The 26,187-nt window shown below is 36.3% G+C and overlaps 1 protein-coding gene across 1 annotated transcript in view; it reads right to left on the reverse strand.

Moving 5' to 3' along the window:
• Window positions 1-1,388: 1,388 nt before the first annotated feature.
• Window positions 1,389-26,187, reverse strand: part of LOC130591833 (uncharacterized) — a 42,102-nt gene continuing 17,303 nt past the window's right edge. The window contains exons 2-4 of the mRNA XM_057395768.1: window positions 4,371-4,496; window positions 2,040-3,788; window positions 1,389-1,811 (exon numbers count right to left, since the gene is read on the reverse strand). Coding sequence (XP_057251751.1) covers window positions 1,389-1,811; window positions 2,040-3,788; window positions 4,371-4,496 — 2,298 coding nt within the window. The remainder of the gene's footprint in view (window positions 1,812-2,039; window positions 3,789-4,370; window positions 4,497-26,187) is intronic.

The raw sequence follows: 26,187 nt of genomic DNA on the forward strand, positions 1-26,187 counted from the left end.
CTTGGATCAAGTCCGGTCCCAACACTAAGGAATCACTTATGTCGCTCCAACAAGTAGGACTGCGACACTTTTGTCCATACAAGGCCTCATAAGGAGCCATCTGAATGCTAGCATGGTAACTGTTGTTGTAAGAGAAATCCACCAAGTTCAATGACCTCAACCAAGACTCTTGAAATTTCAAAGCACAGGCACGGAGCATATCCTCCAGTGTCTGAATAGTCCTCTCAGTTTGCCCATCCGTAGCAGCATGGAAAGTAGTACTCAACTTCAACTTGATACCAAATGCTTCTTGTAGAGCAATCCAGAAATGAGACAAAAATCTAGGGTCTCGATCAGATACTATATCCTTCGGAACACCATGCAGTCGAATGATTTCATTAGCGTAAGCTTCCGCTAACTCTTCCATAGACCAAGTATTCTTCATCGGGATAAACCGAGCTACCTTAGTCAATCGGTCCACAATCACCCACACGACATTCTTACCACCAGCAGCTCTCGGAAGACCCATAACAAAGTCCATCGAGATAGAATCAAACTTCCATGCGGGAATTGGTAATGGTTGTAGCAAACCACCTGTCTTTGATGCTCGATCTTGACCCTTTGACACATCAGACACCTAGCCACAAATTCGGCCACTTCCCTCTTCATACAAGGCCACCAGAAGTTAGCCTTGAGATCCTTGTAATGCTTATCACCCCCAGGATGAACGGAATAGGGAGTACAATGAGCTTCTTCGAGAATCTTCTTCTTAAGCTCTAGTCATTAGGAACACACCAACTACCCATGAATTTTAGACCTCCCTCGGAATCGACTTCGAAATTTTCTGCTCGACCCTGAGCCTTAGCTTCACGGATCTTCTCCAACTTAGGATCATTTTTCTGCTTCTCTCGCAACTCTTGGAACAAGGCAGGCTCGACACTCATAGCACAAAGAGTTTCTACCAAACCTTGAGGTACCACCTCGATTTCAAGCTTCCGAAATTCATCACACAAGTCTCTCAGCGGAATTCTAACCGCATTTCGAGAATGCTTCGACTTACGACTGAGAGAATCCGTAACCACATTAGCTTTACCCTCATGGTAATCAAGCTGCAGATCGTAATCCTTGATCAGCTCCAACCATCTCCTCTGCCTCATATTCAAATCCCTTTGAGTGAAGATGTACTTGAGGCTTTTGTGGTCGGTAAACACCCTACATGAAACTCCATATAGATAGTGTCGCCAGATTTTAAGAGCAAACACCACCGCAGCCAACTCCATGTGATGAGTAGGCTTTTCCTTGTTGCATAAGAACACAACCCAACTCGAGCTTCGATGCGTCACAATATACTTCAAACCCAACCCCTTCAGTAGGCAAGGTCAGAACAGGAGCGGTAGTGAGGCACTTCTTCAACTCTTGGAATGCTTTTTCACACCTTCGGACCACAGGAACTTGCTCTCCTTCTTCATCAATTTGGTCAACGACTGAGCTATCCTTGAGAAATCCTTAACAAACCTCCGATAGTAACCAGCAAGACCTAGGAAACTTCGGATCTCGGAAACATTTTTAGGACTTTCCCAATCCACCACAGCTCTAACCTTAGAAGGATCCACCATAACTCCATCCTTGCTGATGACATGGCCTAGGAACGACACCTCCTTCAGCCATAACTCACACTTGGAGAACTTTGCAAACCATTTATGTTGCCTCAGAATACCCAAGATCAACCTTAGATGCTTCTCATGCTCTTCTTCATTCTTAGAGTACACCAGGATATCGTCGATAAAAACAACCACACACGTATCCAGGAACTCATGGAAAGAGCGGTTCATCTGATCCATGAATATAGTAGGGGCATTAGTAAGACCAAAGGGCATGACAACAAATTAAATTCATAATGCCCATATCTTGTTCGGAAAGCGGTATTAGGAATATCTTCCTTCTTCACCGGAATGTGGTGATAGCCTGACCTCAAATCTATCTTTGAGAATACTCCCGCACCCTTTAACTGGTCAAACAGATCATCAACGGGGCAAGGGATTCCTATTCTTGATAGTCACCTTGTTCAATTCACGATAATCGATGCAAAGCCGCATACTCCCATCTTTCTTCTTGACAAACAGAACAAGAACACCCCAAGACGAGACACTTGGCCTAATAAATCCCTTATCAATCAGTTCTTGCAACTGAGTCTTCAACTCTTGCAACTCAGCAGGCGCCATCCTATACGGGGCCTTTGACAGAGGAGCAGTACCAGGAGTCAAGTCAATGCTGAACTCAACTTCCCTTTTAGGGGGAATACCCGGTAGCTCATCAGGAAAAACGTCCGGATACTCACGGACAACGGGAATGTCCTCTAACTTCACTTCTTGGGTCAAATCTTTCACCATGCAGAGGAACACTTGCTCCCCTTTCTGACGGAGCTTTTGCATCTTGAGAGCAGATACGATTTTCACCCCTTTCTTCAACACCACTCCACTATAGGAGATATGCTTGCCACACGGACTACGAAGAGTCACTTTTTGATCGCGGCAATGAATCTGAGCACGATACTTAAATAACCAATCCATGCCCAAAATAACATCAAACTCGACCATGGGGAATGCCTTGAGATCGGCTGGAAGATCAATACCCAACACAAAGATAGGCACTCCACAATACTCGGCCAAACAAGGGTAATTCTCACCAGAAGGTATAGAAATAAGAGTTCGAATAGGAGAACTCGAAGTCAATTTAGCTTTCTTGGCAAAAGAATTAGACACACAAGACACGGAAGCACCAGAATCAAACAACACAGAAGCAGGAACAGAATTAACAAGAAAGGTACCAGAGATGACGTCGGGATGAACATCGGCGTCGAAATGAGTCATACTGTAAACCCGATTCTTTGGCGGAGCAGAATGACTAGGAGGAACAGGGGGCTTAGCTGTAGCCCTCGAATTCTTGGGATACTCATAACTCTTGTGACCCGCTTCCCTACAATAGAAGCAAACAATGGCAGCTCCTTCACAATCCTTCCCCAGATGCACAGGCTTCTCACACCTCCGACACTTGGACGGATCAAAACCCTGCCTAGAACTGGAGCCTTGGTATCCACCACGGAAACTCGGCTCAAACCTCGGCTTCTTAGCCGGACCAGGAGCAATAGACAGAAAAGGCTTCCTTACAGATGCAGCCTTAACAACTTCTTCCTCTCTCACTGATGCATGGACACTCAGGGCCATCTCATAAGTAGCTTGGAAAGTGGTAACCCCCGAACACAGCACTAGAGTCCTTACCCTCGGATTCATTTTCTTTATATATCTCTTAACCCTCTCAGCTTCGGTGGGAATGACAGTACCAGCAAATTTAGACAACTCTGTGAAGCGGTCGGTGTACTTCTGGATATCCATATTCCCTTGAGTTAGAGATAGAAACTCCTCCTGTTTTTGCCAGCGCAACTCATCAGGATAGAATCTCTCTTTTAGCTTGGCGGAGAACTGGGTCCACCCAAAACCAGCTGTAGCCATACACGCATCCTTCACCGTACCCCACCAATTATCCGCCTCTCTCTTCAAATAGTACGTCCCAATAGGTACCATTTTGGCAGCAAAGCAGATTGTTGCCGTAAAAAGCTTCTCCATCTCCCTTAACCAATTTTCCAGAGCCATAGGGTCAGCAACACCATCATAAGTAGGGGGCCTATGACGGTCAAACCGGTCGAAAGCAGACTGCCCACCACCAGAAGAAACAGCCCTATTAGCCAATGATATGAAAGCATTTTCCAGGCTTACGCGACGACGACGTGTAGCTTCCTTTCTAGCAGCTAACTATTGTCGTGGAGGCATACTACAAAACAGAAGCTGTCACATTAGTTTATTAAAGTCACATAAGCAAGCATTAAATCGATAAACAGAGTAAAAAAAATGTTTCCCCAGGTTTACTTTCCTACCCAGGTAACTCTCATACACACTAGACTTGAAGCCTAAGACACTAGTATCCTAGTCACAAGTCTACTCATTCTCTAGGAAGTAGTAGCAACTTAAACAGAGCTTCTGGAACGTTTTGCTCTGATACCAACTACAACATCCGGTCCAAAACCAATAAGAACTAAGACTTATAATAAGGAAAAAGATATGAATAATAGCAGCGGAAATACAAAAGAGACAGAGATGCTACTCTATGGAGTAGAATGGGAAACTATAAATAGACAAAGGCTTCATAAGCATAAGTCAACTCCAAGATATAGATGTAAAAAGGAAAAAATGAGGTCCCATACCATCATCTCCAACAAGTCTCAAAAAAGTCATAAGACCACCATTACAACCTCAAATAGAGTGATATAACTAAAACAGCTAAAATCCGTAGTTCAAAAACATAAATCAAAACAAGAGTAGCTACTTATAACCAACTAAGTAACTAGTCCTAATTCCAGCTTCAGAGTGCTCATCTACTATAACAAGCACTACTACTTTGCTCACACGATTAAAACGCACAACCCCGGTCCAAACTGTGACAACTCTAAACAGCATCACCATCTGCACAATAATTCAACAACTTCCACAATCAGTAGGGAGTAACTAGCAGTTCTCCCAGCTCAAATAGAAACAAATAAGAACTTAAATCATTAGAAACAACAATAGAAAAATAGAATATTAAACACCATACTCACCACGAGATACAACGATCATAACATCAACCTAGACACTCTACTAACACAACCAATCCCCGTCAACCATGCAACAATTGCAGTCAACGAGCTCAAACACAACAGACCATACCGTTTGTGAGTAGACTCATTGGACCATGCCGCCCAAGGCCTACGTTGCATATTCGAGGAACTATACCGCCCCTTTCGAATAGACAACATGTTCGAGGAACCATACCGCCCTTTTCGAATAGCTAAATTTTACGGATCATACCACCCGTAGTGAACCAATGGACTATACCGCCCAAGGTTAAATAACCAAATCCTAGGACCATACCGCCCTTAGGATAATGAAACGCACATCCCTAGGACCATGCCGCCCTTAGGACAATCAACTCAAGTTCCTACAACCATACCGTTCTTAGGATCACCTAATAGAGACCTCTAGATCCATACCGTTCCTATAGTCACACTATTCAACAACGTACGAGTATACACGTCAAGGTATACACCAACTAATCCAAAACCAAACTTCCTATGTATATAACAAGTTATAAGAGCAAACCAACCACCCTTATCCACCAAGGTTCCATCATGAGTCTACATGGCCATAACACAAGCAATTGACCCATTTCAAGGCAAGTACCGAAAGCTACCCAATATAATTGGGCACCTACCCTTAATATAATATTTCAAACTTAACCGAAGTTTACTCAAACACCCTAGTATACACACCTAAGGTCAACCAAGCAAAGACACATAAGCTATAAGCCAAAAAGGAATTTAAAACATAGCATCACAACCCAGGGGACAAACCCCTCGTCGCGAGCAGCTCACTGCCGTCGCCTGCGAGCTTCGCTCGTACGCCCACAAAAAATCCTTCGAGGCTTGCACCAGCCTCCTACGCCCACTCTAAACTCAATCGACATCAACACACACACCAATCACCTTCACAAATATCTAAACTCCACCAATACAACAACGACAACTCAAATCCAAGACACAATCTAAGGGAAACAACCAAATGAACTCAACCACACCACCAAAAGAAAACAACAATTTGACAAGTGCTATCAATAAGATCATAGTAGAAATTTCAAACACGAAACAACATCAACAACTAAGAAAAATCCACATGAAACTTTAACCATACAATCTTCTAAGTTCCACCTAACATGATACTATGTTCTCTAACGCATTTCTAACAACCTAAGTTCAAAATCTATACTCTACCGAACTAGAATAATGCTAGTTACCTTTTTCTTGGGAAGATACGCGGTAGAAAGTTTCAAAGTACTCTACACGTCTTGTGGAATATCACCACCTTCTTCTCCTAAGAACACAAAAACAGCGAACGCTTGCTTGAAAACCGGTGCGAAAAAAGCTTGAAACCAAGAATTGTGGACTGATTTTTGTGTGAGAAATTGTGAAGCAGCACAATTCCTCTCCCCTTTTTCCTTTGTGTTAGGCGTGTGAAATGGTGATGACAAGCCAAGAATTCTGAATTTTATTTTCAAAAAAATAAGGTGAAGAGTTTGTGGTTTATGAGGTGCATTAAGGAGGAAAATGAAGAAATCGACCTTTGGTTATCGCAACGTTACAAGAGGTTCAAAACAAGTTGTCTAAAACTCTTCGCATACTACAAATAAAAATCAGAATTTTCGGACCTCCTAATACAAATAATACAATGTACAAAAGCGCTAGTACAATATACGTTTCAGACACCCAATAAAACGTTAAAAAATAAAATGTATAGGTACATATATATATTTTCAAAATTAAAATTTATAAATACTAACGTAATACAAATACGCACGCAATACTCTACCACATTTTACACTCGGCACACACACGAGTACTACATTGTCCGTTTCATATGAACAATGCTGATAACTACATTATACGACTAACAACAATGCCACATAAATAAAACACACATTATAACCATTCAACAATGTCGACAAAAATAATATAGGTGTAGAATATATATATATATATATATATATATATATATATATATATATATATATATATAATATAATATTTATATATAATATATATATATATATTATATATATATATATATACTTTCCGAAAATAATTTAGTAAAAATATAATCTAACACTCAGGTAATAATAATTAACACGAGAAAATTTCAAAGAAATTTCGGGGTGTTACACAGCTAGTTAAAACCTCAACTAGAATAAGGCTACATGTAAACTTTACGTGATAAGTCGCAACAAAGCTGAAAGATTTGCTGACTTAGTTTCTAGTACTTTTTCTATTAACTCCGTCCTTGTTAAAACATTGTTTGATTCGGGGGCACTTATTCTTTTTTGTCGTCATCTGTCCCTAAGAGTCCGGGATTAGTTGATTGTGAAAAAATTGACTTGCCTATTAGTACAACTACTGGAGATGTACCAAATTATTTAAAAATTTGCTTGTGAAGATAAGAGACTGTGTATTTCCATCTGATTTAATACAGTTCAATTTGGGAGACCTAGATGTTATTTTTGGGATGAACTGGTTAAGTTTCTATAAGGCCAATATAAACTCTGAAGTTTAGAAGGTAGTTTTGAGAATCCCTTTGCGAAAATTGACCTCCTATAGACGTTTTGGGAAGCCTAAGAAATTTGGGGTTATCTCTCCGATGCAAGTGAGGAAGTTGATGAAGAAGGGGTGTGAGTTGTTAATCTGTAGAGAGCAAGATGTAAGTAAGGAAGTTGGGGTGAATATTGAGGATGTCCCAATTGTGAACGAGTTTATGGATGTCTTTTCGAGTCAGATTTTGGTATGCCGCCTGCGAGAGCTGTTGAGTACAACATAGACTTAGTTCCTAGAACTGCACCCATATCAAAAGCACCTTATAAAATAGCACCACCTGAGATGAGTGAGTTGAAGATGCAATTGCAGGAATTATTGGATAAGGGTTATATTAGGCCTAATGCATCGCCTTGGGGAGTTCCTGTATTATTTGCGAAGAAGAAGGATGGGACTATGAGGTTGTGTATTGACTATAGGGAACTAGACATTATAACCATCAAGAACAAGTATACTTTCCTAGAATATATGACCTATTCGACCAATTAAATGGGGCAAGTGTGTTCTCAAAGATTGATTTGAGTTCGGGGTATCACTAGTTAAGGGTAGCTGATAAGGATGTACCTAAGACTGCCTTTAGGACGCGTTATCGTCATTATGAGTTCACTGTATTGCCATTTGGGTCAACCAATGCTCCTGCCATATTTGTGGACTTAATGAATATAATTTTCCATGAGTTTCTAGATAAGTTCGTGATGGTTTTCATTGATGATATACTAATATATTCGAGGAATGAAGTAGAGCATGATGAGCACTTGAGAATTATTTTGGAGACACTAAGGAAGAATCAATTATATGTCAAATTCTCTAAGTGTGAGTTATGTTTGGAGAAAGTAGCATTTTTAGGTCACTATTTGTTTAAGGAAGGATTCTCTGTAGATCCTGCTAAGATTCAAGCCGTGAGTGAGTGGCCAACTCCAAAGAATGTGTCAGATATTCGAAGTTTCCTAGGTCTAGCTGGCTATTATAGGAGATTTGTGAGAGATTTCTAGAAGATAGCGAGACACATGACCAATTTGATGAAAAAGGAGTCAAAATTTTAGTGGAGTGCAAAGTGTGAACAAGCTTTCATATTTTGAAGGAACGTTTAACCTCTGCACCTGTTTTGACCCTGCCTGATGGGAATGAGGGATTTGAGGTGTATAGTGATGTTCCAAAGAATGGTTTGCGATGGGTGTTACAACATAATGGGAAGGTAATCGTGTATGCATCGCGTCAGTTGAAACCTTATGAGGCTAATTACCCTACCCACGATCTAGAGTTAGCGTTATAGTGTTTGCATTGAAGATTTGGAGACATTACCTCTATGGGGAAACTGGTAAAATATTTACCGACCATAAGAGCTTGAAGTACATTTTCACCCAAAAATAGCTAAATATGAGGCAGAGAAGATGGTTGGAATTAATTAAAGACTATGACCTAGACATCCAGTATCATGAAGGGAAATCAAATGTAGTCGCCGATGCCTTAAGTAGGAAGTCGAGCCATAGCGCGAATGCCTTGATAGTCCCCGAGGAGTTATTTCGAGATATGCAAAGGCTGAGCCTAGAAATTCTAAATCCTAGGAAAACTGAGGCAAGACTGAGTACTTTATCTTTGGGGTTGTCAGTTTTCGACGAGATCAAAGAGGATCAAGTTAGGGATGAGCACCTAGATATGATTAAGGAGAAGATGAAGCAAGGTAAGGAGGTCGACTTTAAGATCCATGATGATAGAAGTTTGAGGTTTAAGGGATGGTGGTGTGTAACACAAAAGTGTGAGCACCTTAAGAGGCGTCTTATGGATAAGGGGAATAAAACTCCATATTCTATGTACCCTGGGGGTGACAAGTTGTACAAAGACCTTAAGGGTATCTATTGGTGGCTAAACATAAAGCGTGAGGTAGCTAAATATGTATCTAAGTGCGTAACCTGTCAGAAAGTGAAGATAGATCATAAGAGACCCATGGGAAGGTTAATCCTAAGAGGTTCGTGGATGGAAGTGGGATTCTATTTCGATTGCTTTTGTGACTGCTTTGCCTAGGATGAGGAGTGTCAATGATACTATTTGGGTTATTGTGGACCGACTGACGAAGTCTGCCTTATGTATACCTATTAAGGAGACATGAAAAAAGAAGCAGCTTGCAAAGACGTACATTAGGCATGTAGTGAGATTGCATGGGGTTCCAAAGGATATTATTTCTCATCGTGATCCGAGATTTCTCTCGAAATTTTGGAAAAAGGTCCAATTAAATCTTGGGACAACATTAAACATGAGTACAACCTTTCACCCTATGACTGATGGTCAGACTGAGAGGACTAACTAAACCATGGAGGATATGTTGAGAGCGTGCGCTATTGATTTCCATGGTAGTTAGGAGGACCAATTAGACCTAATCGAATTTTCTTATAACAATGGCTATCATGCAAGAATTAAGATGACATCTTTTAAGGCACTATATGGACTAAAGTGTAGAAGTCCCATTTGCTGGAATGAATTTAGTGAGAATATAGTATTGGGGACATAGTAATTGAGGAAACCATAAAAAAATGTCAAACTGATTCGGGCTAGAAATCAAGCTGCTCAAGACAGGCAATTGTGTTATGCGGATTTAAAACAACGAGAAGATGATTTTGTAGTAGGTGATAAAGTGTTTTTGAAAGTATCACCAACTAAGGGTGTCATGAGATTTTGGAAAAAGGGCAAGTTAAGTGCCAAATACGAGATTTTGGAGAGACTTGGGAAAGTAGCTTATAGGTTAGCATTGTCAATGGAGTTTGAGAAGATGCACGATGTGTTCCACATTTACCAATTGAAGCAATATATCCTTGATGAGTGTCATGTTATGGAGCCCGAGAGGATATAGATTGATAGTAGCCTCACATATGAGGAAAGGCCTCTAAAGATTCTTGACAGAAAGGTGCGTAGTACACGCTATAAGGATGTCCATATCGTGAAGGTTCTTTGGTCTAACTACGAGTCTAAAGAGGCAACGTGGGAAGCCGAAGATGACATGAAGAAGAAATATCCAGAATTGTGTCCTTGAGGATAGTTACGAGGGTGTAACTCGTTTTTCTAAGGGGGTAGAATGCGATAGAATTTCGCGCTTTTTACCTATTTTTATGCATTTTTATGCTTATTTTGGCGATTCGCACATGTTGGTGCAAAATAAATAGATTTTCCACATAGAAAAATGTGTTCAAGATTAACGCAAGTGAGTTTTAAAGTTGTTAACATGTGCACATGAGTAGCACAAATATTTTTCAAATGAAAATTTAGATCGAACTTTTCGAAATATGGGAGTTTTTGAGGGGTAGACTATAACCCCCGTAAATGTATGGATTTTATAAATATATTTTAGTATATATATATATATATATTTATATTTAAATATAATTTAGTATTAAAATAATTTATTTCTTTAAAGGATAACTGTTTTCAAAGTCAAAGGAATTATTTTAAGGTTTTAGGGAAGTTAAAATATTTTGGTTAAGGCATACTTTGAAAAACATTTAAAATACTATTTGGATTTGAAAAAGGAGTTTAAATGGGTTTGAGGAATTCAAATACTAATTAGACAAGGAAAAGGAACTTCTAGTGATGTTAGGAGTTTTAGTCATGAATCTTATTCATCATCAACTCTACTTAAAACCCAATTCCCTTTTCCTAAGCCCAAAAGAAAAACATACCTATAAATAGTTTAAACCCAAATATTTTACCCATATAAATTTTCTTTCTCCTCTCCTCACCCAAAACGTCAGTATTCAATCCTCCTCCTCCTTCACGTTTTTCTCTCTCTCCACTTTTCTTCTCTTTCAACAAACACTTTCTTCTTCAACAAGAAATCCACCTCACACCTTCACTGCCGACCATCATCGTGTCCACCGCTGTTGTCCTAGTGCACGCCGACACTCCTTCCTTGTTCTTACTTCTTGTGTTAGTTTGATTACTTTTCTTCCTCCTCAAGTTATGATTAAGGATTATGTTTTTATGATTTGTTTTAGTACTAATTATGTTTAGAAGGTTTAATTTATTATTTTAATGATAAATCTATGATTATATAAATTATGTATTGAAAGAACAAAAATCCAGATTTGATTATTATGATTAAATTGGATTTTTAATTATCAAAGCATGGATTTTTAGGGTGTTAAAGATTGAAAAATCATAGTAGTATGTTATAAACTATGAAATTGAGTAAACTTATGAATTTAAGCATGTTTAAGTATGTCGAAAGGGATTTTTAATAAATTATATGTTGTTGGAATTTTTAGAAATGTTGTTATTAATGGAGTTTTGTCGATTTTAATGACTAGTATAGTAGTACTATGCTAGGGAGTACAAGTAATTGAAGTTTTAATGATGAAAACAACTTTTAAATATTTTTAAAGGAGATTTAAAACATTTTAAAGTTGTTGGAATTTATTTGGAGTATTGATTATAAATGTTATTGGTTGTTTTAGGCGGAGATTTATTTGTAGGCGGCTTCCAAAGTTGTTAAAGTAACCTATTAATTTATCTACACAAGGTACATACATACCTATGTGTTGTTTGATGTAGTATCACGATTTTAGGAAGGAAAGTTATGTAGTATAATGTATAGGAACTTTGTGAGTTCATATATGATTGCTATTATGATTGGGTTTTGCATGTTTTATGCTTGTGTGCGAACATGTTAAGTATGAGATTTAATTATGAGATTCATATCATGTTTGTATGGAAGATTGATGCAAGCATGTTGGTTGAGAACTTTATTTATTAATTTACATGGGAGAATTAATAATATTTATTGATTTGGATCATGATTGAATCATGTGTTCCCTTATATTTTTATTTTCACTACTCTATGAGGACCGTGGGCCTTATTTGGTAGGTTGATAATCTATGCTTTTGAAAGTAAGTTGGTTGTTGGCTAGGTTGAACAAATAGGAAGGATTGGAATAAAGAAGGAGGTAATCTTGTGTTGTAAGTTGTGTGATCACTTATTTAATCCTAAGAAAAAAGTAAAGTTGTGACTGTTTGATTATATTTTATCTGTGTTGGTTGTGTGCCATAACAAGTAATAATTGGTAAATCATATAAAGTGAAACTTGAATAGTAATAAACTTTAGACTGATGCACGTCTAAAGTTGCACAATCAGGAGTTGGGGTACATGGTGAGCGGGCCATGGCTTTTTCTGGGAATCAGATTAATCACCGTATATTTTTATTGAAAAGGTTCCTCATTATCGTAGGTCATGGGAATATGGTGAAGGCTGGTTTTTAGTTAGACAACTGGTCCAATGACTATTCCAATAAAGTAATAAAAAAAGTTGTTGAAGTTTAGTTCAGTAAAAGTTATCTGCAGATTCTTATGTTGTTATTAATCCCTGCTTAATATTTATTAGTATCATGTTAGGAATATTTATTTATTAGGAAAATTGGAATTTAATAATCCAACCTTTAACCGATTTTCTTAAAACAGTCCCACTTATAAGTTATTTTTGAATAATCCAACCTTTTGGTGTTATCTTCTCACAATGGTCCATGACATTTTATGACCGGTATAAGAAGTCAGTTGTGACACGCGTCACACTATCATTGGTCAGCCTACTTTCTCCCTCCTCTACCTCTTTTCCTCCACAACCACCACGCACCACTTAGCCACCATTAGCACTATCCTACGCTAGGCCTTTACCCCCACCCCAAGCCCACCCACCCCACCCCACCCCAACCCCACCCACCCCACCCCACCCCAAGCCCACCCCACCCTCACCCCAAGCCCCTGCATCCCCACCCCAGCCCGCGACAACCCACCCCACCCTAAATTTTTGCAGCCCCACCCCATCCCCACCCCCACCCCCAACCTGCTACAACCCCACCCAATCCGTTGCAGCCCCATTCTCACCCCAACTCACTACAAATTCTAAATCCTGCCCCCATCCCAACCCCTTACCTGGTTCCCACCCGCACATCAACCTCCCTGCAATCCCCCCACACCTCGCCGGTAGCCAACGTTGTCACCCCTCCCCCGTCTCCCCTTCGCCCCCTTCTCCCGTCCATTCGCCTATTTCAACCCTGTCACCCCCTCCCCCATCTCCTCTCCCTTTTTATATTTTTCACCCCATTTCCTCTCCTGGAGCTTTCTCAACACCACTATTGTTAACGACGACGACCGCACCACCACCCACAACCACCAGTATTGTTAACGATGACGATGAATACACGCGATTCGAGAAGAGAGAGACGGAAGCAAGAGAGAAGCAACAACGAAGAGAGAGAGCGGGGTTGGGGTTTGGTGGTTAGGAGTGGCCTGGTGGCTGGGGTGGGGGCGGGGATGGGGGTCGGTGGAAGGGATGGGGGTCAAAGTAGAGATAGAGAGGTGAAGAGGGGAGGAGAGAGAAATGAGTAGGAGAAGAGAAAAAAATAACCTGAAGTTTAGGTTGCAAGTCACTTGGGACCATTTTGAGAAGATACCATCAAAAGGTTGGATTATTCAAAAATAACTCATAAGTAGGACTGTTTTAAGAAGATTGGTTAAAGGTTGGATTATTAAATTCCAATTTTCCTATTTATTATTATGTAGTACTCAACTTTACTGATTACCTGCTTTGTTTATACGTGTTGATCATGACTTTGCCTTATTGATCCTATGATGACCCATTCTTGGTGATCAGATTCTCTAGTGTATTTACATCTACAAGTGGGCAAATGATGCATCATGGGGTTTGGTTTTAAAGTTAACTTTGTTATTTATTATATTTCAATTCTAAAGTTAATTATATGTTTTCTACTGCAAAATTCTGAATAAGCCAATACGTTATCACACGGGCGATAATGCTTTGATGATTCTCTAAGTTTTATATTTGAAAAGTATTTTTTTGGAAAAGAGAGAATTATCGAGGTGTTATAGATACATGCTGCTAGGTTGGTAGATAAGGTGAGTTAGGCAATAAAAACATTAAAGGGACAACACAAAACATGTGGGAGGTTAGAAGAGAATACCATATTGTGCTTTAACTGGTTATATAAGCATTTATCTAAAGAAATTATTGTAAACCAAGAAGTGTTGAAACCCTACAAAATGTGGCCATGGAGAGGTTCAGGATCAAGATGAAGAAAAGATTGTTGCATAAGGTGAAAAGCATGGCTAAAAGGCAGTTCATGGAGGGTTTGATGAGTCCTATGGTCTGCTTCTAAGGTATGCTGAAATAATCAAAGGGACTAACCCTAGATCATACGCCTTGGTTACATGGATAGGGAACATAGGGATTGTGGTTCCAAAATTCAAGGCATGTTTCTTTGCCTTCACTACACAAGTTAAGGGGTTTTTAAGGGGGTGCAGACCTATAATATGCATTGATTGGGCTCACCTTAGTGGCTACTACAAGGGCATACTTCTATTACCCCTAGTTATTGATGACAATAATGAAATTTTCCTCATTGCATATGTTATAGTTGACATTGAGAATACTCCTAGCTAGACATACTTCTTTAGGAACTTGAGGATCTGCTTTGAAAAAGAGGGTTGCAACAGAGAGGACTAGACATTCATTAGTGATAGAATGAGGGTAAGTGTATAACAATTATTAGATTGCTTAATTGATTCTTATATTATTATCTTACTAATTTCAGTTATTTTTCACATGGTTACAGTGTTGACTCAATAGTGAATGATGTATTCCCCAGAGCAATAAGGAGGGTCTGTTGTCAACACTTGCACATGAACTACAAAAATACAGGGTAGAGTGGGACATCCTTCCACAAACTCTTTTAGACAACTACTAATGCATACAATGAGTACGTGCTCACAAGGACATGCAGAAGATTCATGCTTATAATCCTGAAGTTGTGACTTATCTGCGGTCTTGTATAGACTAGTTGTTTAGGCATATCTTTAATCCACTAGTTTATTGTGATCATAACACAACAAACTTTGTGGAGAGCTTCAATGCATGCACTAAACCATACGGGGACGTCCCTGTTTTCACTTTGCTTGAGGGTAAGTTCATCTGGCCTAAATTTTTTGTGTTTACTTATTTGAATGATGTGATGTTAACATGGTTCCTTCTTTAAGCAGCCATATGATACTAGTCCATGAAGCGAATTGGACCAAGGTTTGACAAAACATCTGACTTGGATGCAAACATGCTCACTAACTTTGCAAAGAAGGTCCTGGAAACTAAAAGTGATGAATCAAGGTTTTGCTATGCTACATCATGTGGGGAGGGGGATTTGAGGTAAGAGATGGGAATGTGAATTTCCCTATTAAGTTAGTTGATGGGAAATGTGGTTGTGGAAAATGATAAGGGTGTGGTATACCTTGAAAACATGCTCTCTGATTTATATTTAATGAGAGATTAAAGAGTGCTAATTTTGTGTCCATTATTTCAAGGGAGAAGGTTACAAGTTAACTTATGGGGAGCCCATTCACCTTATGATTGTACCATCTCATTAGCATGAACATGATCAGCCAATCATATCTCCCCTCATTTTAAGAGAGGTGTTGGGAGACCCTCAAAAGCAAAGAAAGAGAGGTCCCAATGAACCCAAGAAGGGGAAAAGGCACAACAATGTTAAGTGTAGCAAATGTAAAGAAGTGGGACATAATGCAAAAGACTTGTGAAGGTAGAACCACTGCAAAACCAGGAAGGAGAAATGGTCTACTTCAGCTTCAACATAAACTCAAAATAAAGGGAAGAGAAGGAAAGAAACATATGTTGCAAGTGCCTCAACCAGCCAACCTAAACCTAAAAGACAAAGACCAACTCCAAGAAAGCCTGAATAGTGTTAGGATGCTGAGATTATTTTGTAATTTGTGATTATGTAGGGCCTATCAGTTTGTAAAGCAACATTACAAAGTGGTTCAAATGGTGATTTTTTGCTACAATAGTTTAAGGATGCTAATTTTTTTGTTAAACAACATTACATTGGCTCGTTGCACGAATTACATTACTTCACTTAAATATTACAAATATTACAATTACAAATATGAGTACTCTTATTTTTATTGATGCATTTACTAGTTTTTGTTGTTGCTTCAGTTTCTTCTTCAAATGCTTCAGCTCTTCCTTCATATTGTTGTTCTTTGAGCTTTCTCCCTCATCTCTGCATATGCCATGTCTCTGAGATTCATGTTGGTTGTTGATAGATGCACCCCAGGACTGGACGGGTTATGGACCGTCTCGGACGTAGTTCAGATTAATTATATAGCGAAAGGGGGACTGTTTGGTAGGTAATTAATCTCGTCAAAAATTAATAAAAACTTTGAAAATAAAAGTTCTGAAATTTATTAGGACGGGTTATGGACCGTCTCGGACGTAGTTCACATTAATTATATAGCGAAAGAGGGACTGTTTGGTAGGTAATTAATCTCGTCAAAAGATTAATAAAAACTTTGAAAATAAAAGTTTTGAAATTTATTTTTGATTTTGAAAATTTGAACAGAAATTTTGAATAGTTCGAACAGATGTTGAAAGCAATTAAAAGAGACGCAGAGATAATAATAACTTACTTTGATTGAACTTTGAATGAACTTACACAAGGATTGAGTAACAACTAATTTTGAGCGAGAGGCTTTTGTAACAGATTCCTAATTTTTTCTCTCTAATTTTTGTACTGAAGAAAACACTTGATGTCTACAGAGATATAATACATGCTATTTATAGTACATGGATTTTGTTTGTTTATTTTGATAAGTTTCGCCGCCTTGCATTTGATAAGTTTTGCCGTATGTAGTCATTGCCGTATGCAGACATTGCCGTATGCAGACAGACGCAGCTTTTTCTTTGAATTGATCTGGTAGCTTTGAGTTGATCTGGTAGCCTTTGTATTTTGTAAGTGTTCTTCTGATAACTTTGATTGTGATTTTTGGATTGTGCCGAAATGAAGTTTTTGGTTTTTTGTGGCTTTATTTGGAGTGGGTTTGTGCATGCCTGTGGATGCCTTTGTACTTTGTAGAATTCCTTTGTTTTCATTTTGTAGAATAATCCCCTTGTCTTTTTGCAATATTGTCCTTTTGTGCCTTTGAGTGATGGATGTACAATTCACCTGCATTGAAAATGTTAGTAAAATATGTCCCTTATTTTTGCCTAAGTGATATTCACTTAGCGGGATCTTTTTATTTCTGGTAGCTTTGAGGAATGGACAGATGATCCGGAAGAGTTGTCTGAATTTCGGAGCATGAGTTGCGTTTGTCTTTTGAGAAGCTTGATTTCTTTTTTGAGTAATTCAATTTTAGATTCTTGAATTTCTGGCTTCCTTGTTTCTTTTTCTTTTTGTGGAGTAGAAGGATTAGGAATTTATTTGATTGCTTTGATAAGTTGATTATCTACAACCATTTGATCTTGGACAGTCTTTAATGAGTAAAATTTGTCAATGGCCAATTTTTCCCACCATTTGATCTTGAATTCACGTACTAGAGACATGGGAAGTGGTGTTGGATACCATTGAATGATGTTATAAGACCAACACATTATCCATCGAACATTAAATTCTCGATGAAATAAGAGCTCTGTGGAATATGGAGTGTTGGTTTGTACATGAGTGGAGAAAAATTCATAAGATTTTTGTACCTCTATTGGCCATCTTTGTTGAGAACTTCCAAAATGGAGCCACCATTCGTAAAACCATATGGGGAAATTATTGGGACATTGAGGACAAATAGTGAAGAACCATGAATGATTAAATGCCCTGAGTAAGAATGCTCGAAACCACGCCATATGATAATCAATGTAATTATATTCTTGTGGCTGGAAAGGGACCGAGAATTCTTTCGGAACATAAGCAGATATTCATTCAGTCTGTGGAATAATCTTTTTGATTTTGCATTTTGAATAGGCTATGTAATTTCCTTTTTCACTATGCTCAATTTCAACGGACTTGGTATCAACAAGTATGAATTCATAAAACCATTGTGTTTTATAAGATGTTTCAGGCCGGTATTGACAGTACATTGGGAAAAGAGAACTAGTAAATTTGATAAGTTCGGGAATTTGAGGAGTTTCTTTGAAACGTGTAAGGAGTAGGTGTTCTTTATGTGGTTTGGTGATGTATTTGTGGGTTTCGAAATTTGTAGATTGGGATTTTTGAGCAGTTGATTTTGAGTTTGAAGTTTGAGTAGGATACTTGACTGCTTGGGAATAAGATAAAGGTGGAAAATCAGAAAATGCGTCAAGCTTATCTGATGAAGATGTTTTTTCACTTGATGGGCGGAGCTTGTGAAATCTCATCACATAATCTTCTGGTTTTTGAATACCTTTGCCTTTATTAGAATCTTGATTCATTTTGCCTCCTGTAATAATTGAACTTTAAATATTATTCATTGCCTTTTCCTTGTAAAAATTCTCGAGTTAAAAAATCAGGAAGAGAATTATTTTCTCCTTTTATATATTCTATTTGAAAATAAAAAATTGATAATATAGCTTGCCATCTGGCGAAAATTTGTTTTGAAACAATATTTTGAACATCCTTTTGTAGTATTTCTTTAGCAGATTTGCAATCTATTCGTAATAAAAAAGTATTTATTATAGAGATCATCTTGAAATTTTGAAATACAAAGAACAATAGATAAAATTTCCTTTTTAATAGTTGAATAATTTTTTTGAGAACCTATCCATAGGCCGGAATGAAATCTAATTATTTGTTCATTTTTATTTTCAGGTAATTTTTGTTTAAGAATGCCTCCATAACCTATGTCGGATGCATCTGTTTCTACTATCATGAATGCATTGGGATTTGGTAGACCTAAACATGGAAGGGACTTGACTTTTCTTTTAATGTTTGTATTATATGTGTATGTTTAGGTGACCAAGCTGGAGGATTTTTTCGTAATCTTTGATAAAGACATGAACAATATTGTCTTAAGATTAGGAAAAAAATCTGAAATATAATTAAGACATCCTAAAAATCTTTGTAATTGATTTTTGTCTTTAATTTCGTCTGGAAATTTATCAGTAAATTCTATAGCTCTATTAATCGGTTTTATAGTACCTTGAAAAATATCATGTCCTAAAAACCGTATTTTAGTTTGAAATATTTTCATCTTAGGGAAAGAGACGACTAAACCATTCTTTTTAATAACATGTAAAAAAGTATTAAGGTGTTTGAAATGTTGATCTAAGGAATCTGAAAATATTAGGACATCATCAATATACTATAATATTTGAGTATAAGGATTAAAATATCATTCATGATATTTTGAAACTCAGATGGAGCATTTTTTAATCCAAAAGGCATTACTTCCATTCATAATGTCCAAAAGGAACATTGAAGGCGGTTTTGTATCTATCTTTTTCCTCTATTTGAATTTGCCAAAATCCACTTTTCATATCAAACTTTGAGAAGATTTTTGCATTAAAAAGACGCTCAATAAATCTTTTTTATTAGGGATTGGGTACCTAATCCATTGTAAGACTTTATTAAGAGGTTTATAATTAATTACTAATCTAGGAACCCCTCTTTCTTTTTCCGCTTGATTCATAACATAAAAAGCAGCACAACTCCAAGGAGATTTAGATGGTCTAATTAATTTTTTATCTAATAAGGTTTGAATTTCCTTTTTACAAAATTCTAACATTTCTTGATTCATTTGAATAGGTCTTGCTTTAGTAGGAATAGATTTTTCTGAAAATTCTTTTTCATAGGGGAGTGAAACCATATGTTTTTTCCTTTCCCAAAAAGCATTAGGAATATCAGCACAAACTTCTTCTTTAAATTTTTGTTCTAAATCACATATTTTCTTTTGAATATAAGGGCTTTTTAAACTCTCTTCTATTTTTAAGTATGATATTTCTTGTTGTAAAAAGAAATTTGAGATTCTTTATTAGTTATTGTATTTACTTGTTGAATATAGACGAAGATTGTAATATAGCCAAATGCTTTTGGTAAACTGGTGCAAGAAATTGAAAAGATATTTTCTTTCCCATAATATTAGTATGAACACCCATACGATCAACTGAGAAAGGATAAATTTGAGTAATAAAAGGAGTACCAAGTATTATTTCATTATTTATATCCTTTACTAAAATGAATGTATTTTTAAAGCAATAACCTTGATTACAAATATATGCATTAGGGAGCTTATATTTTATTTTTAAAGGTTCACCATTAGCACTATGTAACTTTTATGTTGTTTTTTCATAGAATATGCTAGGAATTAATCCTTCTCTTATACAATACATGTTACAGTACATGGATTTTGTTTGTTTATTTTGATAAGTTTCGCCGCCTTGCATTTGATACGTTTTGTCGTATGTAGACATTGCCGTATGCAGACATTGCCGTATGCACACAAACGCGGCTTTTTCTTTGAATTGATCTGGTAGCTTTGAGTTGATCTGGTAACCTTTGTATTTTGTAAGTGTTCTTCTGATAACTTTGATTGTGGTTTTTGGATTGTGCCTAAATGAAGTTTTTGGTGTTTTGTGGCTTTATGGGGAGTGGGTTTGTGGATGCCCGTGGATGCCTTTGTACTTTGATTTTGTTTGAGAATAATCCCTGTTCATTTTGTAGAATAATCCCTTTGTCTTTTTGCGATATTGTCCTTTTGTGCCTTTGAGTGATGGATATACAATTCATCAAATAGTCAGGTGGTATACCGGATATTTGATGAGTTGTCATGGGAGTACCTCCATTGAAAATGTTAGTAAAATATGTCCCTTATTTTTGCGTAAGTGATATTCACTTAGCGGGATCTTTTTATTTTTTTATAGTCCTAATTTTTGCCAGGAAGTTCCTGCGGACAATTTTCTAATAATTTGAATAAGAGTATTTTGCCTTCTTGAGAGAGAAATTTGCCAGCTCTGAGTTGAGATAAATATGGAGTTAATGGTTCAGAGTGGTTAACACCAGTAATGATATACTCTTGTAGCCATGTAGGAAAAACAATTGTTGTATTTCCGCAATGGATAAAAGTAATAGGGTCTTGTCATTTTTCCGGATTAATTCTTCAATTTTGCGGATGATGTAGAAAAACCCATATGCTCTTGCTTCAGTTGGATGTAAGACAGCGGGATCTTTGCAATAAATATCAAACTTTACTATATTAATGAGTATGAAGTAGTGGGCTGGTTTGATTTTGCCGTCCACCATTTCCATGTTGGCGCAAATGACTTCTTCATAAATCCACTCTTTCCTTTGAAGAGAACATACTGTTGAAAATATATATTGCTGGAATTTTGTGAACTCTTGGAAAATTTTTGTGTCTGGTTCTGGTACTTCGTAAAATTTCCTTTCCAAGCCATATTTCCATAATTGAAAATATGGATCAGTTTTTTGAATGTCTCTTATGGATATAAAGAATCCTCCAGTTTGGTAATATGAAAATATAAATATAGACCGTCCCCATGTTCGCCAAATGCTATAGGGGGATATTTTTTCGGATGTTAGGAAATTGATATACCAGCTGTTGAAGTTTTCTTGCTTTACGTTGTTGATGATGATTTCCTGCATATCGGTTGGAAGCTGATATATTTGGATGATTAGTTCATATATGAAAAGTTTGGAAATTGTTTTATGTATTGCAGGTAAAGCATGGGTTTTGGCTGTTTGAGTGAGGTTATTTGATAAGTCTTTTTGTGGTGGGGGAAAGTTTTTTGAGTAAATCTTGAATACCTTGGGTATGAATTCTTCTTTTTTGTGTGAGGTATGGGTTTTTGGTTTTGGAACTGGAAGTATAATTAAGTCTATTCATCCTCCGTTAACTGAAATTCAAGTTAATAATAATGAAGGATCTTTTGTTATGGCTCCTTTTAAAAAAGGAAGAAAAGATGACAACTCCTCCTCTATCAATTTAGGTGACATAAAAAAGATATATCACCAAAACAACTATTCAAACCAACTTCTCACTACTATTTCAAAACAAATAGAAATATTATCTATGCAATTAGAGTCAAAAAAGTCTCCTGATATTGATGACATTACATCTAAATTGAAAACTTTATCTATAAATAAAAAAGAAACAAAATTTCCCTTCGACATAGCTGCTCCGTATATTAATACTTCAAGAATTCCTATACATCGTCAAAAAGGCTCGGATACCAAGATGCACCCCAGGACTGGACGGGTTATGGACCGTCTCGGACGTAGTTCAGATTAATTACCTACCAAACAGTCCCTCTTTCGCTATATAATTAATCTGAACTACGTCCGAGACGGTCCATAACCCATCTAGTCCTGGGGTGCATCTTGGTATCCGAGCCAAAAAATCGCCGGGGGGTAGGATCTGCCGATATTAAGCCTAAAACAGTCTAACTACTCATACTAGTACCACTAATAATGTTAAAATGAGGATGGGTTGCTATATATTCCGTCCTTTGGTGGTTTTGTTTTTTAGTAACTTTGATGTACATGTTTACTTTATACGTAAACTTGCAGTATATCACAATTGCTTGATAACTTCTACTATATTTCATTAGAATAGTTAAGTTTTGTTTATTTAAAAGGAAAATCTATTATCTTTATATGTACTAAGTTTAGTTTAACTATCTAGTGTTAGTACTTTTCACTAAAAGCTACCTACATCATATAAAATATAATTTTGTGAGTTTAGTAGTTAAGAACTTGCACTAAGTGTTGGTCAGACGTTGGTCAGCCCTTGTTAAATCCGTTGGCCAGCCGTTAAGAGGAGAAAAGGTGGTCCCGGTAAGGGTGGTCCCGTTGGTCCCACTTATATGCATTTGCTTATCTGCTACATGCACTAAATTTTATTATTATATGATCATGGCTACTTTTGTTAGAAATTTATTTTCACATGATAGTGATAACTCAAACATAGTACAAAGTAAGGAAATATCTTTTCCGATTAATTTTCAAAACTGGACTAAACCTAGGAAACATATCGATACAATTTATCAAATAGGAAAACTTGATTTTAAGACTGCTTTTTCAATTAAGCACCATGAGGAAACTACGAGTTTAAATCACGAATTTCAAAGTATTAAATTACTTAATAAGATATCTATAGATAAATACTTTAAAACATATAGGTATATTCATTTTGGTATGATTCAAATAGCCTTAAAACCACTGTCTAGAGAAGGTCTTGATTGTCCAATATATATAGCTCTAAGAGATAACCGGTTAGTTGGCTATAAAGATTCCCTTTTAGCTATGATTCAAACTAATATTTGTAATGGCCCAATCTACTTTAATTGTTGTCCAAACTTTACGGTAGACTTAACAGATCCATGGATACTAGACACTTTAGTTCTAGATGTCCATCTTTCAAATAATTCAACAGTACAATTTAGGGAATATGTTAAAAATTTCACATTAATTTACCGTGTCTATTTTAGACTTTTATCTTCTCAACTTAATCCAAGATGTTTACTTTCATCCACTACTATAGATGAAACTATACTCTTAAAAGTTGAAACTGAAAGTGCGGCTACTTTTACTCCTAAAAAATTAAAATGGAATGAAATTACTATTCCTAAACAATTAATTCATTATAATCCTCCTCCTAGAAACATATACTCAAAAGAAAATTGATCAAATTATAGAAGAACCTGATGGTCAAGTAATAAAAAGTTAGGTACTAATTATGAAAGAGCTAGACCATCAACCTCCTATGAAAATGCTCGACCTTCGTATGAAGTAATTCTTATAATAATCCTCAAACGTCTGCTTCAAAAAATTTACATTTTGAAGAATCTTCAAAATTCCGCTATAAAAACCCAATACCTGAACCAGTAGGAGAATCTCTCTAATTCTAATTCACCTACTTCTTCAATCATGAAATCTCCTACTTTTTCCTTTATCAATGTTATTAAAAAGGAATTTCAAATAGACTTAGAATATATTCATAATGACTTTTATTCAAAACAAAATAATGATAAAAAAGATTGGTTCTTTGGATGTTTTGATCAAGTTGCTAGAAATCACGTCAGACTAGAATGGATTTCTGATATGAAAAAATTAGAAATTAATATTCCTTTTTTCATCTGGTTCTCAACTTACACCATAAAAAATAATATATTTTATCCTTTTAATAAAAATCAAATAAACATGACAGTAGTTTAATTCAAATGGACTTTAAAAGATGGAAGTATAATTAAGTCTATTCATCCTCCGTTGACTGAAATTCAAGTTAATAATAATGAAGGATCTTTTGTTATGGCTCCTTTTAAAAAGGAAGAGAAGATGACAACTCCTCCTCTGTCAATTTAGGTGACATAAAAAAGAAAATCACCAAAATAATTATTCAAACCAACTTCTCACTACCATTTCAAAACAAATAGAAATATTATTTATGCAACTAGAGTAAAAAAAAATCTCCTGATATTGATGACATTACATCTAAATTGGAAACTTTATCTATAAATAAAAAGGCAACAAAATTTCCCTTCGACATAGCTGATCTGTATATTAATACTTCAAGAATTCCTATACATCGTCAAAAATCTCTTAATTTACCTGAAAAAACAACTCCTTCAATTAGTAAGATTGAAGAAAAATGATCTAATTTAAGTACTTCCAAGTCAACTAATAATATTAATGTTTTGGATAAATATAGTTCAAATAAATCAATCAATTCAGATGATGACGATGAAAATAAAATTAATAAAATAAATAATAGTTTTTGGAAAAATGTCTCTAGTAGAAATCATTAAACTAGACCTACTCCACCAGATATTCAATATGAAGAACGACATAAATTCAGAGACTCACAATATGATGGAACTGCAGTTTATGAATGGAATATCGATGGAAAATCAAATATGAAATATTAAATGTTTTTCTGAAATGACCATGGCCATAACTACTTATAGGTCAAGAAATGCTCAAGAACATACTATTATAGATTTTCTCACAACTGGTTTTACTGGTCAATTAAGAAATTGTGGGACAATAGTATTAATATGGAAACTAAAGTTCAAATTTTTAATCACGTTAACATAGAAAATGAACAACAAGCCTTAGATGGAAGCTCAATTCTTATTAATATGATTGCTATGCATTTTATTGGTAATCCAAAGGAGGAAATGTCAACAAACCAAGTAGTCCTTACAAATCTTAGGTGTCCTACACTAGATGATTATCGATGGTATAAAGATGTATTCCTTAGTAATATTTTTAGACGAGGTGATTGCAATCAATCTTTTTGGAAAGAAAGGTTTATATCTGGTCTCCCATCCCTATTTTCTCAAAGAATATTCTTAAAATTAAGAGAAAGTGCGGGTCAAGACGAAATTCCATATGATAGTATGACTTATGGGTAAATTTTTTCCTTTGTTAAAAAAGAAGCAATTGCTTTGTGTCAGGAATTAGCAATTAAATAAATATTTCTGAAAAAAGGGAAAGACGAGAGAATTAGGAAGTTTTTGTGCTGCTTTTGGTTTACCCAAAATTCAACCTCCCTCTGCCATCAATAAAAAGAGATATAGGGAAAATTTTCGACCAACTAGAAAAATTATTAATAACGACCCATATTATAAAAAGACCTTTAAGGCACCCACCAGACGACCAAAGAAAATTATAGATTCCAAAAGACCGATTTATTGTTATAAATGTGGACGAGTAGGTCATAAGGCTAACGAATGTGACTTAAAACAAAAGATTAATGAATTATGTGGTCATGATCCTGACCTTCAACAAAAAATTTTAGCCTTATATTCACTAGAAACTTCCTCAGAACATAATCTTACTGACCATAGTGAAGATAATCTACTGCAAATAAAATCAAATAATGAGTCAACCTCTTGTTGTTCAAAAGAGTCAGCTCCGTTTTGTCAAAAAGGATGTTGTAATAATATTTGTTGAATTTCAAAAGATTTATTCTCATAAAAATTATTTTTCATTAATCAAAATTATTTTTATTCATATTTACTCATTTAATTATTTAGATGCAGAAAACTCAACCATCTTCCAGTTCCAAAACCAAAAACCATACCTCCACAAAAAAGAAGAATTCATACAAGGTATTCAAGATTTACTCAAAAAACTTTCCCCACCACAAAAGACTTATCAAATAACCTCACTCAACAGCCAAAACCATGCTTTACCTGAATACATAAAACAAT

Source organism: Beta vulgaris, chromosome 6 (assembly GCF_026745355.1).
Source record: "Beta vulgaris subsp. vulgaris cultivar EL10 chromosome 6, EL10.2, whole genome shotgun sequence".
In the NCBI taxonomy this organism is placed as follows: Eukaryota; Viridiplantae; Streptophyta; class Magnoliopsida; order Caryophyllales; family Amaranthaceae; genus Beta; species Beta vulgaris.